Source organism: Enoplosus armatus, chromosome 1 (genome assembly GCF_043641665.1).
Source record: "Enoplosus armatus isolate fEnoArm2 chromosome 1, fEnoArm2.hap1, whole genome shotgun sequence".
Classification (NCBI taxonomy): Eukaryota; Metazoa; Chordata; class Actinopteri; order Centrarchiformes; family Enoplosidae; genus Enoplosus; species Enoplosus armatus.
The window spans coordinates 2592064-2610463 of record NC_092180.1 but is presented as its reverse complement, the minus strand read 5'-3'; the positions used below and the strand labels follow the sequence as shown (position 1 = coordinate 2610463).

Sequence of the window (18400 nt, the reverse complement as noted above, 5' to 3'; positions counted from 1 at the left end):
CAACGAAACGAAGAAAACAGCTTCACCAATTTGACAGCAAATATGCAGCCGAATAAAACGCGCTGAAAATTCAGACAAAACGCGACCAAATACTGAAAACGACTGAAGTTTCCATGGCCTATACACTATCTGCAATATTAACTTGTGCAATCTGAGTGTTAAAACAGAAATAAACTTTAATCTAAGCTCAATTTCCAAAACAATTGCTGGGTCGTCGACTTCAGCTTCTGTATTTGCAGCGTGTTTCTTTATGTGTGTTGAATGGTTGAATTATTGGTGAAGACGTTTTCTACATTTGTGTTTTCTAACCGTATTACAGGTTATTTATGGTTCAGTGTATGAAAAGTCAAGCATCCAGTGCCATCTACCATTTCTCTCATTTTAACCACATGTGAGAGTCGGCATGTCGTTATAACAAGAACACAAAAAGAACGCAAAGTTTCGTGATGTAAGAAAGTGAAGTTTGGTGTTTAACAATAACAAGAACTATGTGATAAATGAGTGACAAATGAAAGTGATCAAATATCCTGGTGGCAGTAATACTTTGCTGTATGTTACACTCATTTCCAGATGTGAATTATCTTATTTTCCTACTTGGATTGATCAGTAATATCATATATATATATATACAGTACATCTCAAAAAGCAGCAGCACCGTAGAGGATGTCATTTTATTTTGAGCGATGATATCTGATGAACATCAGAAACGTTATGTGTGACGTTTAATGAAACCTTTAAGTTGCTGTAAAGGAAGCATCTCCGGATCGTGTCTTGATAACGTCTCACTTCAGTTATTATCCTCGTGTCGCGTCTTGTGAAACAGTTATATTATGTTCTGAAACTGAAAGTATTCTCGACTGCAAGACGGCTTCAATTAGAGTTGTATTGTCCTTTAAGCCGTTACTGCCTGTTTGGTTACTGACTGTGCCTACTGTACGCCATATCCACGTTTTATGTGGAAACCTTTCGAATAAAGTGTGTCATCTTTCTAAATGTTCCAGTTGCCTTCAGCTTAAATCTAATCAGCTCGGTTTGAAGTCAATGTGGTCAAACTCTCGTCTTTTAATGCGAGAAGATAACTTTGTGTGCCGGGCAACCAGACTGGACCCCAGGTGGGATTTTAGATACCTTGCATTGAAAAAAATGACTGAATTTTAAATCTAATTTATGCATGAACAGATTATGAGACAATGGGCCCCTAAGCACAAGTATATGAAAGGCCCCCAGGCGTCCTACATACAGTAGGAGCAAGACACTGGGACAAGACACTTGGTCGTTTTAAGTCATTTTGTGTCTTTCTTTAGCCGTTTTGTGTCTTTGTGGTTATTGTGTCTCTATTTTGCATGTCTCTGTAGTCGTCTTCTGTCTCTTTGTAGTTGTTTTGTAATTCTTTGTAGTCATTTTATGTCTCTGTGTGGTTGTTTTGTGTCTCTTTGTAGTAATTTGGTGCCTCCCTCTAGTTATTTTATGTCTCTGTAGTTGTTTCGTGTCTCTGTAGCGTGTCTTTGTGGTTGTTTTGTGTCTCCCTTTAGCTGTGTCGTCTTCCATCTCTTTGTCGTTGTTTTGTAATTCTTTGTAGTCATTTTATGTCTGTGTGGTTGTTGTATGTCTTTTTGTAGTCATAGTGTGTCTCTGTAGTCGTTATGTGTCCGTGGTCGTTTTGTGTCTCTTTGTAGTCATTGTGTGTCTCTTTCAGTCGTGCAGGTGAAGCAGAACTCTCAGGTGCTGCTGTCGGTTGAAAAACTGCAGCTGAACTTCAGTGTTTAGTTCAGACTGCAGATGAAGAGAAGCGGTTACAGCTTCCTGCCACACTGACGCTCCTCTGCAGACATTATACTGAATAAGAAGCCATGTAGCGCAGGATTTCTGCCTCCCTGAGGGAAAACTACAAGAGATACAGTTGTAATGGACCAACATTATTTCTGTGGAATTGAAACGGGATTAATGAAGCTGGGAAACTTTCTACCACCAAGTGAGAGAAGTACACTCTGAACAGGAAGCCAACTGAGATGTGCAAATGTGTTATCATGGTCTGCACAGTCTCACTACTTCCTGCTCAACATGTCGTGACTTCATGTAAAAAACAAAGTTCAGCTGTGTCTTGATGTCGAAACACTGAATTTATAATGACCAAACAATTTCAACAAGGTTTCAACCAAAACAACTGAACTGGCTTGATTAAAAGTGCCAGAAGACACAACACGGTATCAATACTTATTGATCTGCCACTACTATGTTTAAGGTTTAAGTTGACAAAATCTCACTACGACATCTGTTTAGTAGCTGTTCTGGAGCTTTTGATCGAATCAGCAGGTATAAAGGTTTACCATATTCACTATCTTAATTTAGCGTGTTAGCATGCTAACATTTGCTAATTAGCAGTAAATGGGATGGTGGGAATGTCATTTGTTTTGCAGGTTTGAGGATCGCCAAAGTTATTAGGATTCATCATCTGTAGAACAAGAACATCTGTATACAGTTTCATGACAATCCACCAAATAGTCTGGACCAAAGTGGTGGACCCACCGAACAACCGACGACTATGTGATTATCAGATCCAGGCCGCTATAGTGAATATGCTTCTTTGACCAGTGGATCTCAACTCAAATTCAAACTGAACGCACCTTTTGATTATATAAACCAGAAAATAAGATTTTAAAGACAGCTGGCTTTACAGTCTAGTTATCAGCATCATTAATAATCCTATGAAGATCCTACATTGGGCAAAAATAAATGACAGTAAAGCAGTGGGAAGGATTTGACTGAAGGAAGTTTAAAAAAAGTATAATTTCCTTGCAGTAGATGATATCAGGCAGTACGTGATAAAACAGACTATTTCTTGTTACAGAGACGTCAGCAGCACCTAAAAACACATTCTTTCCAGGACCGGGGAGGAGGGAGAGGTGAAAATTGGAGTGAGGTGTGAGAGCTGGGTTGAAGAAAGCAGGTGCTGAATGTGACCAAATCTGTAATGATCTGCAACAGCGACACAAGGAAGGACTGAGTCACTTTGTTCTCGACTGGAAAAACTCACGAATTCAGTTCACACATTCACTTGGTGCAAAAAAAGAAAAGAAAAAAAAGACTTGATCTTGGGAATAAGCATCTGGACTCACCGCTGGATTTAGATCCTCCTCCAAAGTCAGACTTCCACCTTTATATTAACATATATTATCATCATTACATCGTTTATCATCATATTTTTGTCTTACTGACTAACTGCAACATAACTGGTGTTGAGGATGCATCTGTAAACATGACGAACCATCAGAATGGATCCTGGATTGATTTGCTCCAGCTATTTGTAAACCCATGACTAAGTTTGTGTGTGAAGTCCCTCCTATTATGATTTATTAAATTGCACAATTAAAACTCAAGAAAAGTCTTAGCTAAAGACTAATAATTACCTAATCGATTGCTGGGAAACATCTGGAGCAATCAACTATGTAAAAAGGAAGTCGCTGTAGCATCACGAGCTGCAGGATAACTTAGCCAGTCTTTTATAGATACTGATTTGAATAAATGTAGATGTTAGGTTACTTTATTTACATATATTTTATATGTAAACATGGAGAACTATTTCTGAGTTTGTATTGTTATTGTAGTTTAAAGTGAGAGAGAAATATCTGACCAAACTGACGTTATTCAGACAGGCGTTTTAGTTGCTCTGATTTCACTTTTAATGAGACACTATAAAAACATATTAAAGACGAACTTTATCGGACACTGAGTCGCACTGACCTGTACAGTGACAACACCCTGAAACAACCACCACTGAAAACAGGACTCTAAAGGCCACACTGAAGGTTGTCCTCTGGCTCCCTCTGCTGGTTACAAATACATTCAATTTTGATGTGAACCACATCTCATGAAAAGACCAAAACCAACAGTTAACGTATCTGCTGACAAGTTTTGTGTGTGTATGACAGCCTGATGTATCTTCTTCCTCTGAGCCGTAAAGAATAATTAAACACATCAGTGAGCCTCGCCGTGTCACTGGGTGACATGTTCCTTCACCACCATGAAGACACACAATGTACTTTATTTTGACTCAGTCACACACACACACACACCGTCCTGCAGCCACAAATACTCACTAGAGCACCAAATGTGGATTCATCCGCCGCTGAAAATAGTCCCCAACAAGTGCACTGTTTCCTCCTGTTTGTTTGATAAAAACTTCAGTGAGCAGCTGTTTTAGGAAATTACTAAGCTTTTTAAAAAATGAAACTATATATTTGTGACCTGTTTTTCAAAGATTTACATCCGTGCAATGTTTCCCAGCAGTTTTTAATGCAGCACCACTGACATTCAGCATGAAACTTGAGCTTGTTTTGATGAACATGAAGCTGAAACCGATGAAGAGACAACGATCAACTGATCTCAGCCCTCTGCTGATGTTTCAGTCTGTCCTGAAAAGCTTCAAAAGCTAAAATAACTTTAAGTCTCTGTATTTCTCTTCATTTAAATATTTACATGTATTAAAGTTTTTTTTATAAACCAGTGATTTCAGTGGGATTAAAGACCATCATCAAGACTGTCGTTGTATTTCTTAAACAGAATTTTGACACATATCAACAAATCAGAGGCTAATAAATAAAATATAATATTGTACATCTTTCTTATTATTAGGTCAACATGGTCAATAAGCTGCACAATATTTTCTATTGTTCACATAACTTTCTTAGAGCTTAATTCAAACCATTTTATTTTTGTTGTGACAAGAAGCAGCTGACCTCACTTACCTGCGTTTTAGTGATATTTGACAGATAAACATTTCTGTTTTACTGCGTTTCCTCTGTAACAGTTTGTTATTGGCCAGTCTGTGAGTTTCCACTGACCAATAATCCAGTTATTAGCCCATGAACGTCAGTAAATCAGTGCACACAGAAGTCAGCAGTCTGCAGTGTTGGTGTTTTCGTTACTGAGTGCAGTGAATAAAGTCAAACCTCCAGCTTGATGTAGAGAAATGGTCACTCTTCTGTCTTTGTTGCAGCCTGCAGATAAAAGTACACACAATCACAAATCAAGCTGCTTCTGTAGCTTCTGTTTGTGGAAATCACTGATATCTTACTGCATCTGTCACGTTATTACCAAAACCCCATTGTGTTTGGCATTACTTCAGTTTTCACTGCTGAGAGGATCGCTTGCTCACGACACAATGCTAAAGATGCTAAAAGCATCAAGTGTTGATAAAGAGGGGTTCTGCAAACTTAGCTGCACTAACTGAATCTGAATTTTAACTATGGATAAAATGATTATGTGTTGTATGAAATGGGACACCCATAGTGTCGAACCCACGGAGAGATATCTCCTAACTCTGCAGTTCCTCTACGGAGCCATGAAGCGTTTTAGCTCATTTTTAGCTCATTATTTTTGTTTTTCAGGGAATCAAAAACTACTTATTAACTAATTGTAATCTTTACATTTGCCATGATGAAGGTTTTAAAACCAAAAGGCTGGACGTCTCTTTCTCACTTGTTCATTTAAAAAAATATTAACTACCAAAAAGGCTCATGGGAACTCTGATGTGAAAGAGTTATAAATTATAATAAAAATAAATGATAACTCACTTTCTCAGCCGCCATCAGAGCATCCAGCTCCCGAGTCCAGCCGAGGGCGTCGACCAGGGTCTGCACACCGCTGACCACGTCGCCCAGCTGCACGACGTCATGAGGCCGGCGACGCCAGGCGAACGGCCCCACCAGGTCCCTGTTGATGAGCAGACGGGGAACAGAGCTGCACACAGCTCCTGCCAGACTAGCGAAGGGCTCCACCTGCAGAGCAAAGAGTCAACAACAGCTGCTTTTCAAAGCTTGTTGCTGTACGGTACTACACAAATAATCTATTTGCATGTTGTGTTATTATATAATCATATAATAACAGTTCACGGTGGAGATGCAGACAGAAAACAGACGGAGAAAGAGAAGGTAGGACGTGCAACAAAGGTCCAGAATCAAACCAGGATTACACCAGGGACTTTGTGGTGCACATCTTAAGACACTTTCTGTTGTCCCCGACCACAGCTATTTAAGTCAATGGTGTAATGTATGTGTTACATGAGTCCATCTACAGAGTCTATCAAGAATTACTATGAACTTGGAGTGTGAGGTGACAGATTCTGATCCAGCTGCATGAATCTATTAATATCACAGTAAAAGGTGTATTTTTACCCTGTCGGACAACTATTCACATCATGAAGTACATTCGACCATAAATGTAATGAAGTATTTCCCCGTATCTCTTCATATTTCCCGTCAGCATCTTCCCTGTAAACTATTTAATAAAGGCAAAAACATAATCTTAAAAAATAATGTGTGCTCATCGTACGGAGAGTCCGTTTGTTCTGTTCCAACCTGTCCAGCGTTAAAGCGTCCGACCTCGTGACGTCTCTCACCCCAACATGCTGGTTCAGTTAGAACAAACCTCAGATTACTGCGACATGATGAGGTTTGAAGCCGGTGTCGCTCACCTCCAGAGAGGTTCCCATGACGATCAGGAGGTCTGCCAGAGGGAAGTCTGTCAGGTATTTGAAGAAGTGACGCGGAAGCTCCTCCCCGAAAAACACGATGTCAGGCTTGACCACGCCCTTACAGGTGGGACACTTCGGGACCGTCCCGCTCATCACATCTGGCTGATGAGACGTGGAAACAAGATGTAAAATTATTATTATTATTATTAAACAATAAATTGCTATCTAACATTACCACCGTTTAAAGTGATATCTTAAATTAGCATTTTATCTGGATTTTAATCCCAAATTCAAACGGTATTCAAAAGGTACAACCGTATAAAATGAAGGAAAACACATTTGTTGTAGACACCAAATGTAATTTATACCTGATAAATGACTGAAACGGTTTATTGTCTAATTATCATCAATTAGTTTTTTGTCAATTGATTTACCAATTAACTGTTCCATCACCAATTCTGCCTATATTAGCTGTTAACCTGCTTTACAGCATAAACTGGCTGCTCTCTCAAACACTCACTGAGACGTAGACGGCATTTATTGTCATCTGTCTGAAATGGGAAACTTGGAGGGGGTATGTGCATCTACAAAACATTTTGAAAGCTTAAAATATTAAAAATCAGTGTTGTATGAATTAAAATAGTTTTTAATCCAATCCGATTATTTTTCTAAATTCAGTCAGAAAAATAAAAGGAAGTCAACGAAACAACCAGGATCAAAAATACCAGATCAGATCAGATCCACCTGTTCCTATGAAGATTAAATGGAGCAGTCGGACATAATAATAACAACAACAACAACAACAACAACAAGTTCATCTGATGTGAGACCTGTTTCAGAAAGGAGAAATATTGCTAAAGGTACGTCTATGTTAAGTCTTAATAACATCTGCACAGGATCAGATACTTGTGGGACTATGATCGACAGTGTCTACAAAAAAAAAAACTAAGCAAGTTTTCACTTTGGGGAATGTGCTTAATGTTCACCATGATAACATAACAACATAAATAAACCATATTTTAAATATTCTGGTAATTCTTGGGGTTGGCGTTGTGTAGCATTAGTGTTTTGGTGATCACTCACTCGTAGCTCCTCTCCCTCATATTTCCTCAGGCAGACGGTGCAGGTTGCGGTGGCAAATGTACCGTGGGCCTCCACCAACATCGCAGGAGGAATCCCTGCCACTTGAAACACATACACAAGTAAGCAAGCATGATGACTTAAAATGGCGGTACAGTCTAAGTGATGTGTAGTAATTTCCTCATCATATCAAAAACAATACCAAAAGAAGCAAAGATATGAATACGTACGTCTTTCCAGCCCGTCGATGTTCTGCGTGTACATCCTGAGCAGCTGACCCTTCTTCTGAAGCAGCCGTACAAAATAATGGGTCAGATTTGGCTGATAGTTCCCTGGATACAGCTCTTTGGCCAGAGCGAAGAAGGGATTAGGGTTCTGATGGAAAAAGTTGATCTCGAATATGGCCTCGGCATAAGGCAGGTCATACTGCTGCAGGTTATCATAGAGGCCGCTGCCTGGAGACCTGCGAGGGAATAATCTGCTGTTAGACCCCAGAATCCTCCTGATATTTACAGGAAACCATATCTAATCTTCTTACCTGAAATCTGGGATGCCACTAGGTGTGCTGATCCCAGCTCCGGCCATCACCACCACCCTCCTGTACTGCTGCTCTCTGATCTTCTTGGCGATGTCCTCCAGGGTCTGCTGCTCCACGGCTGCACCACCACCACGGGAGGAAAATCCTCGAGTCCCATCGCACCAGGTAGAGTTTGTTTGTCTGTGAAGATGCAAAAAAACAAAAACGGAAGGAGTTTGTGATGAAGTTAGATTAGTTTGTACTCCACAGAGATGCACATAAATATGAGATTTAGTAGAAGGATCACAGTCAGTTTGTCAGTCACACTAGAAAGAACAGAAACAAACAAACTTCAAAGAAACCATTCAATCTATCAATCAATATCATTACAATAACGCATGATAAATATGAACACATGGCCCAGCCCTACTTGAGGATATAGCATTTCTCAGGTGTGCAATGTTTTCTTCACTGTGAGGTACAGCTTTCACTGGGACAAAAATTATTAAAGAATATATATCACAAAGAAGGTGATGTGTTCCCTTAAAAATCCATCTATCATCCAATTAGCCTGCCTGTAAAAACACACTGCTGCTTGCACACAGCTACAGAAGCAGCTTGATTTGACCCATTTTATGTCTGACCCTAAATGTAAATGTCAAACGTGTCAGGATCTTGCTGTCTGGTTAGGACATGTGTCCCTGATGGTTAAGTACCTGCACAGAGCTGCTGCACCTTGAGCTGGACACAAACTCCTCTGAGCCAAGCCTATAAAAAAACATAATCATAATCGATACTTGTTATCTCTTCTTCTGGTCATTTCAGCTCTGTCTGTCTACTAACCGTTGGCAGAGAGCGTCCTGCTTGTTCCCCAACACAAACTGCGATACAAACAACAAAGTCTGACAGGTGACATTAAAGAGGAGCCCACTAAAGGAGCCATAACACAGCTGTGACTGCAAACTACCCGCAGATATCTACTGCATGACTCCTACTGACTGTGTTCTACACTAGCAGACTCCTAAACACGGACACGAACATTTCCTCCAAATAAAAATCAGATAAAATAGGTAACTAATGAGTGTCTGCCAGCTGAAATGTGAGCAGTCGTCCTTTGACCTCCTTGTGACGCGGGCGGGAGTAAGCTAACTTACCGTAATGTACGATGTAGCCTAACTCGCTACACAAAACAAGCTCGGCCGTAATAAGCTACCAAGCTTGGTCGTCTATTTTGTTTAATTGCCCGTCGTTTATTAATTAAAAACAAACCACGGGGCAATAAACACAACGTGTATAGCGGTCAAAAACTCAACTTTACTGTAAAAAAAAGAAGCTGATATTAGCTAGCTTTGGAAACGCCTCCTTCATTTCCCATGATTCTTTGCGTCCACCGAGAAGACCCACAACACGGCAGGCTACTTGACGTTAGCTGAAAATCTCACAACACTCATCAGTCCCGAATAAAATTGAACTACAGTTTGTTGCCACAATGAAAGATGTTACTGGGTACCTCAAACAGCAGCAGAGCAACAGCTCTACGCCGGAGATGGCGGCGGAGTGGCACACGTTGGAGGAGTATTACAACAAAAGGTAAAAAGTCAGTCGGACAAGTCAACTAGCTAATGCTCTGTTCATGCTAGGCTAGCTAACGATAGCTAGCCCATTCATTGGAAATGCACGCTGAGTCATGCACAGAGCTAGCGTTAGCAGAGGCTCGACTAATGTTAGCCGCAAGTTTCTTCTTTGAGATCAGAGCGGAAACCTGGCTTATAATATTATTTTAACATGTAAATCAGACACGCCAGAAAAATGTCAGTTAATGGTTTGAAACTTTAAACCCAACACTATGAATGTAGGCTAATGGAAGACAAAGTTTATCAGTCTGTCACAAGTTTGCTAGCGTGTATGCTCTGGGTGAGTCAGTGCACCACAAGAATATAGTTAGCTTAGTTTTAGTTTTAGTTAGTTTAATTTAATGCTGTTTTGTAACTACTCAGCGCTATGAAGGTTAAACTGAAAATCATGACTCAAAAAAATAGTTGTGTTCATCATTGATATCCGTGTTCAACGTAAAGAAAAGATTATTACCCAGATTATTAAATATACATAGGTTAGACACATTAATATGAACTCCATTTATAATATTCAGTGCCTAATAATAGGAAGGCTTTACCTCCTTTGGACCTTCCTACGTTTTGTTTTACAACCATCACTGTCAATATCAACACCACACTTCATTTGTTTAACAATTGAATGAAGCTTACGTGTGTAACCAAGATATGACAAATTAATCAGGTTCAAGTCAGTTTCACCAGTGTCTGCTTGCTAGTTGGTTTCCACAACATTTTGCATCATTTGTTAATCTTCATGGTGTATTTTCATGGTGTATTTTTTGGCAGTTAGCTGCAGTGATGCAGTGTAATTCAGATAAACTGTTGACTATAACGGACACTGTTCTTTTGTTGACAGGTTGTGGCATCAGTTGACTCTGAAGCTGACAGACTTTGTTAAAGATCCCTGCTTCAAAACAGGAGATGGCCTCATACAGGTAACTGCACACCACAGTCACACGTGGTTATCTTGTACTTGTACCACAATGGATAGGTGTGAATGCAGTACTCACAACCGGCTGTAATGAGTATGCATATATTTTTTGCTGCAGTTTGTAGCAGTCCAGTAGCATGTTGTGACTTGTCTGTAATTTGCATATATTTTATGTAACCATTTTAAGGGGACTTTATAATGTTGTTTCATCTAAGTTTCTTTGAGGATATGATTGTTATTGATATTTATCACGATAACGCAAATACATGCAGAATTTCACATAAAATGATGTTAAAGCAAAGACCTGTGACCTGCGCTGTTTTACACTAAATTACCAAATTATTCTGTGTCTCAAACAAACATTTTGTGTTTGTTTTGCAATGACAGCTTTCTCAGAATCATGAATTTGTACAACAGAAACTTGAAGACTGTTAACATGATCATCACTAGACCATTTCATTGAAACTGATAAACGATAATATTGAAATACGGCCAAGCCCTACATCTCTGTATCTCGCACTGTCGGGTTTTATGTTAATTATTTACTTCACAAACATGCCATTAGCCATTATGTTTGGCTGTTTTTGTCTGAGGCAGAAAAAGATCAATTCAGTAAAGGCCCTCATGAAACCTTACTACTGATTATCAAGGATTACTGGAAACAATCAGCTGCTCAGGAGATTTAGTAAAATATGAAACAGTACAGAAATGTACATGAAATAAGGAGCCTAAATGAGGAACGTCCACCGTTAATAATCAAAATACTAATAGTGGCCACTATGGAGAATTTGTTTCCAACAAGATGAAAATTGAACAGTTTTCTGTGATCTAACTGTTCCTTTTGTTTTTCTTAAAGCTCTATGACAATTTCCTCAGTGACTTCGAACACAGGTGAGATATAAGTGTCTTCAGTCTACCCATGTAACACCTGCCAGTTCAGTATTTTCTGCTAGTTTGCCTGTTTTGATGCTAATTTATTGTTTTTGTTCCCTTATCAGAATCAACCCATTGTCCCTCATGGAGATTATACTGTATGTTGCCAGACAGATGCAAGGTGAGAACCAACGTGAAGCTGCAGGGAATATTTCTTAACAGAATTCAGTATTTAGTATTTACAAAAATGTTTTTGTATCCAGATCCTAAAGATGCCATCACTTTTCTCGAGAAGACCAAGGACAAGGTAAGTTGATACCAACATCATAGATTTTGAAATATACACTCAGTTGCCAGTTTATTAGGTACACCTAACTAAAGCTAATGCAGTCTACTACTACAGTCCCAATAAAGTAAATAATAATATTTTACTTTCATGAAGGTTTTAATGTTCTGTTGTAACTGTTTTAGAGATGTTTATTCTTGGGCATTTTAAAAGCTTTCTGGTGCTGTTGATTTGTTGTTGTTGTTGTTGTGTGTTATACTGACAGATGTCTTCAATCCTTCGTCCTCCCCCAACAGAAACCTCTCCCCTTGTTTAATCACAACCTGAACCTTATAACCTTCATGAAGGATTTATTGCAGGACTGTTGTATGAGACTGAATTAGTTTTAGCAAGGTGTACCTAATAAACTGGCAGCTGAGTTTAACGGAGGGAATCTTATAACCTGTACTTTTGATCAAACGTTAAAATGTCTCTGTCTGGTTCAGGTGAAAAGCAGCGACGAAGCCGTCATTCTCTGCAAGACGTCTGTCGGCAGCCTTAAGCTGGAGATCAGCGATCTTCCTGCCACGAAGGTAAAAGCTCCTAAACTCTCAGCTCTCACTTTTTTCTTTCAAGCCGCTGATGCAACAAACGATAGATCACATTTCAAACGTCAACGGTAATGTTCACATGTGATGTGTCTGTAAGGCAGAGCAACAAACACCAACAGCTGTTAAACAGCACAACAGTGGTGCATTCCAGCTCACACATGGGTGTGTAATTCCTCTTCTTACTGAAATAACCTGTCGAAGGTTGCAGCCGCACTCAAAGAACCAGCAAAAAGCAACAAAATATACCGAGCAGAGTGATCCACACACTTTACTCTGTGAACCTTTTACCTCCCATGTCTATGAAGGATAAACGACCGTGAATCAGTCAAGACATAATCGTCATAACTTCAAATCCTGACTCATAATCATCAAATTTACATTTTTTCTGCAGTGTTAAGTAAAGCAGTGGATTGTTGTCAGTACATTCATGGGTACAGTGCAAACAGGAGCTGCCAGTAGCCAATGCAGCACGAGTAAAGTAGCCGAAACATAATCCACTGCTTGATGCCCGGACGTAGTTTGCAAATAGTGTAAATAAGCACTTATTGCCTCTTCTTCTTTCCAGAAACTCATCGAGGAGGTTGAGGAAATGTTGAATAACTTGCCCGGGGTGACGTCGGTCCACGGACGATTTTATGATCTCTCTAGCAAATATTATCGCATCATCGGGAACCACGCCTCCTACTACAAGGACGCTCTGCGCTACCTCGGATGTGTGGACATTAAAGACCTTCCAGGTGAGCAAAGGCATGATGGGAAACAAACATTTGGAGCGGAGAATGTCATTCATATCAATGTCGGAATGATTTGATGATGATGATGGTGATGATGATGTTGTTGTTGTTGTTGTTTACTCCACAGAGACAGAGAAGCAGGAGAGGGCATTCACACTGGGCCTGGCTGGACTCTTAGGAGAAGGAGTTTACAACTTTGGAGAGCTGGTGGGAGTTTCACTAAGCACAGTGGTCAATCATCATGTGTTGTTTATGAATGCTGGCCAGCCTTTCAGCTGAAGCTTGTTGACGGTTGTTGTTGTTGTGTCTTTGCAGCTGATGCATCCTGTGCTGGAGTCCCTGAGGAACACAGACAAACAGTGGCTCATTGACACACTATACGCCTTCAATGGAGGAAATGTGGAGAAATTCCAGGGCTTCAAGTCTGCCTGGGGCCAACAGGTGATTAACAATATTTTATAATATCTGGAACCTGGACAGAGGATTGTCACATGTATATGATCGCTGTTTGGCAACTGTCTGATTTTATTTTTCTCCCATTGTTGTAGCCTGACCTTGCAACACATGAAGCTAAACTAATGCAGAAGATCCAGCTGCTCTGCGTGATGGAGGTGAGGCACACACACACACACACACAGATTATTTAGTATGTCTAGTATTATTTAGTCTGATGTATGATTTAATAAATTCTCTCAAAACGGGAGGTTTAAGACTAAAAGCTCAGTCACATCAGCTTTGAAAACAGTGACAAATCAATTCAAGTAAATCCGTGTTTCAGAATTCATCTTGTGACACATATATTTGTGCAGTTGACTAATTTTCAAACCATCCTGGCAGCGTGACAACTTTAAGAACATAAAGAAACAGAGTCCAAAATGTAGGAGGTATTAATATCAGCATGCTTTCCCCAGCCGGTTTTATTTAACCCTGCTCTACTGTATTAGACGTGCAACACAGATTGTAATCGCCTGTGAGAGGGCAATTGATAGAAATACGTCTCTTGAAAGAACTGTGTTCGCATAGATTGCAGCAGCTATTTTAAAAGGAGGATTATATGAATCTTTCTGGTCTGACCGAGTCATAACGGCTTTCTCAAATAGTTGTAGAGTAACAGACAATCTGTAGTTTGTTCAAAGAGAGTCTGATGTGGACAGTTTCCTTACGTTTGTGACAGAGATGATGTCACCGTGAAGGTTAAAAAACAAGAATATTAAATCACTTAATGTCTTCTTTCCCTTCCAGATGACTTTCACTCGTCCTGCAAACCACAGACAGCTCACCTTCACTGAGATCGCTCAAAGTGCCAAAATCCCTGTTAATGAGGTCAGTTGGATGACGAGTGTATTTAATCTGCCCATCGATAAATGCTAACAAAGCCTTTTTGACAGTGATTAGCATGAACGACTGTGATTACCAGAGAGTTTCTTCGTTTTAACTTGCTGTTTTAACGCCTGTAAAGAGCAGGACTGCAGTAGTTTCTGATGCTGTGTTTGTTCGCCTCCTGCAGGTGGAGCTTCTGGTGATGAAGGCTCTGTCTGTGGGCCTGATCAAAGGTAACATTGATGAGGTGGACCAGAAGGTGCAGATGACCTGGGTGCAGCCCAGAGTGCTGGACGTGCAGCAGGTTAGTAGAGATAATATTTTTGTTGCTCCTGTAAACATCTGATCAAATCATGTCCAGATGCTGCTATTAGCTACAACAGAGTCTGAACAAAGCTAGAGCTGCTATTTCACACTGATGCTCAACAGCCAGTTCCATTTGAATCTCTTAACAAGTTTTGTTTTACTCAGTTTTTAATGTTTCGCCAGGAGAAATAAGTTAAATCCAGCAGCAAACAACAAACTGGGCTCAGCAGTGTGTGTACTCTACCTGTTGGTTTCACACTCACCTGTTGTTTTCTGTTTCAGATCAAAGGTATGAAGGAGCGTTTGGACTTCTGGTGCGGCGACGTTAAGAACATGGCCATGCTGGTGGAGCAGCAGGCCCACGACATCCTCACCTAAACCAGTTTGCCCTTCAGTCCACAGAGGGAAACCTCAGTCCTTCACTTCTGTTTTGTATTGTTTTTCTTTCTATTGGAAGTTCTTTCTTCTGTTACCGTCACTGTTTATTACCAACCTGTAAATTACACTGTGGTATTTTACAAATAAACAATTGGTTGTAACATTATTATCCTCACCATATGATCTGAAAATATTGTCTAAAACATGAATAAAAATGACAGTCATATTCACTCCTGCCAGTTATTTTTGGAGTCCAAGTATGTGTTTTATTTGTTATATGTGGGTCTTGGTTAAAGATTTGTCAGTAACGTTAGCCCAAAGTGTAATATTAGCTTATATAATGTGAGCAACATTAGCTGCTAACTATGGCATTAAACAGTGTCAGCTTCTGCACTTAAGTTCATTTTTTAACCACCAGAGGCCAGAAGAGCGCCACAGTTAGCTGATGAGCCACCAGCCCTGACATATTATCACCTCATGGCTAATGTTAGCAAATAACCTGCCTGTTGGTACCTCCAGCAGACACGGAACAACCTCATCCGTTTGGAGTTGTGTTTCTGTCCAAGCGATGAATGTAAGTCTGATATTAATTCTGCTTTTCACTCCAGAGACAAATATCTAGTTCAAAATACACCAATACTGTGAACCAGCTAGCTAGCAGCTAGCTTTGTCTGCTGTTTAGGCCAAAAAATGTTGTTTTTTTAAATGTCTGTTTTCAAGCAGGCCTGTAATAATGTAATAAAAATGCTAATATCACGTGATTTTAGTTTGATACTGCCAGAGGTATTAGATAGTAAAAGTAGCAATACTACAGTGTAAAAATACGCTTGCATTCAAAGTCTTACTCAAGTAAAAGTACAAAAGTATTAGCATCAAAACATACTATATATAACTGGATAATAATTGATGCATTAATGTGTTCATCACTTTTAAGTAAAAAGTAGAATACATGCCTCCAAAATGTATTGGATATAATGTTTTACAGTTTGAAGTAGCAGAATATGGAAATTATACTTGAGTACAGTACTTGAGTAAATGTAAGTTACTGTCCACCACCGTCCGTCGTACTGTTTTTACACTTGGGTACTATTTTGAAGTATTAAAATGTATTTAGGTGTTTTTTTTTTACTGATTTGTTTACTGATGTTTTGTTTATGTTTTGATCAGATTGTACTCGAAGTATTTTGTGAGACTCTACAGTTCACTACTTCTCAATGTTATATATTTATATTCTCCTACGGTAATCCGATGGCTGTAGTCAGTGGCTACTTTGCATAATAGGATTTTAGATGTAAAACACATGTTAAGCTTATAAAATATAAAACTACTCAATAATATATGAAGACCACTGTGAGATTATGACTACAATCAGTTTACAGGGAAAGTACAGCGGATGGGAAACAGCTGGTGACATGGATCCAAGAAAAAGAAATCAGTACGACTGTTTTCTGTAGATTCACATTAAATCTTAATGTATTCTGGGAGTTTAAACAACACGTTACTGAGGCAGATGACTTAAAAAGGTGTTAGCTCAATCATTATTGACTCTATAAAACACATTTGTATGACTTTTCTTGAATAACGTCAGGTACTTACAGGTCCATAAACTAAACATTCCTGTCACAGATGTTGTAACTGAAGACCTCATCACTCACTGTTTCATAAATGATTAAATACATTTATATTCGATGTCATTGCAGTGCAAATTAATATTTATTTTGGGCATTTCTGCTTTAAAAAATGCCTAAAAGGATAAACTGATCATCAAAACTGTTGCAGATTAGTTTTCTGTCGCTCAGCTAATCGATTAATTGATTAATTGTTGCAGCTTGAAATTATATATTGTTAGAAAGAGCATCTCAGATCTATGAAGAAGACATTGATATTTTGAAAGTCAATACCATGACAGACCTTCTGGTTACGTCCCATCCTTAATGAGCTGCTGTGATGGATTTCTCTCTCGGTATATTCAGTGTTCACTGGTGCAAAATGGTGGCTGCAGAAAGAAGCTGCTGTCTTTGTTTCTGAGGAACTGACAGTTAGTTTTAACTACTTTATATACGGTTAGCTAGTTTTAACTGCTTTATGTACGGTTAGCTAGTTTTAACTGTGTTATATACGGTTAGCTTGTTTTAACTGCTTTATATACAGTTAGCTAGTTTTAACTGCTTTATATACGGTTAGCTAGTTTTAATTGCTTTATATACGGTTAGCTAGTTTTAACTGCTTTATATACGGTTAACTAGTTTTAACTGCTTTATGTACGGTTAGCTAGTTTTAACTGTGTTATATACGGTTAGCTTGTTTTAACTGCTTTATATACAGTTAGCTAGTTTTAACTGCTTTATATACGGTTAGCTTGTTTTAACTGCTTTATATACAGTTAGCTAGTTTTAACTGCTTTATATACAATTAGCTAGTTTTAATTGCTTTATATACAGTTAGCTAGTTTTAACTGCTTTATATACGGTTAGCTAGTTTTAACTACTTTATATATATGGTTAGCTTGTTTTAACTGCTTTATATACGGTTAGCTAGTTTTAACTGCTTTATATATGGTTAGCTTGTTTTAACTGCTTTATGTACAGTTAGCTAGTTTTAACTGTTTTATATACGGTTAGCTTGTTTTAACTGCTTTATATACAGTTAGCTAGTTTTAACTGCTTTATATACGGTTAGCTAGTTTTAACTGCTTTATATATGGTTAGCTTGTTTTAACTGCTTTATATACAATTAGCTAGTTTTAATTGCTTTATATACAGTTAGCTAGTTTTAACTGCTTTATATACGGTTAGCTAGTTTTAACTACTTTATATATACGGTTAGCTTGTTTTAACTGCTTTATATACGGTTAGCTAGTTTTAACTGCTTTATATATGGTTAGCTTGTTTTAACTGCTTTATGTACAGTTAGCTAGTTTTAACTACTTTATGTACAGTTAGCTAGTTTTAACTGCTTTATATACAGTTAGCAGTTAGCTAGTTTTAACTGCTTTATATACAGTGAGCAGTTAGCTAGTTTTAACTGCTTTCTGTACAGTTAGCTAGTTTAACTACTTTATACACAGTTAGCTAGTTTTGCTTTATACAGTTAGCTAGTTTTAACTTTGTTATATACAGTTAGCTAGTTTAGTTCAGCGGTTCCCAACCTAGGAGTCGGCCCCCCTCCAAATGGTCTCCAGATTAATCTGAGAGGTCATGAGATGATTAATGGGAGAGGAAAGAAGAATAAAACAAGTTCTGATATACAAATCTGTATTAATTTTTTGCCAATTATTACTGAAATATTTGATAATTGTAC

The 18400-nt window shown here is 38.7% G+C and overlaps 2 protein-coding genes across 2 annotated transcripts; one reads left to right on the top strand and one right to left on the bottom strand.

Annotated features, from left to right (window-relative positions):
* Positions 1–4601: 4601 nt before the first annotated feature.
* On the bottom strand, positions 4602–9012 carry sirt3 (sirtuin 3). The gene is made up of 8 exons (XM_070915380.1): positions 8913–9012; positions 8786–8837; positions 8091–8270; positions 7783–8015; positions 7556–7656; positions 6473–6634; positions 5574–5777; positions 4602–4997 (listed from the first exon to the last, which is right to left on the bottom strand). The coding sequence occupies exons 1-8, from the start codon at positions 9010–9012 to the stop codon at positions 4974–4976; spliced, it is 1056 nt and encodes a 351-aa protein (XP_070771481.1). The 3' UTR covers positions 4602–4973.
* Positions 9013–9493: 481 nt separating this feature from the next.
* Positions 9494–15339, top strand: psmd13 (proteasome 26S subunit, non-ATPase 13). Its single transcript, XM_070915293.1, has 13 exons — positions 9494–9659; positions 10539–10617; positions 11470–11504; positions 11612–11667; positions 11750–11793; positions 12258–12344; positions 12928–13099; positions 13224–13303; positions 13412–13537; positions 13645–13707; positions 14339–14419; positions 14604–14720; positions 15005–15339. Exons 1-13 carry the CDS (start codon positions 9559–9561, stop codon positions 15098–15100), a joined length of 1137 nt encoding a protein of 378 aa, XP_070771394.1. The 5' UTR covers positions 9494–9558; the 3' UTR covers positions 15101–15339.
* Positions 15340–18400: the final 3061 nt, after the last annotated feature.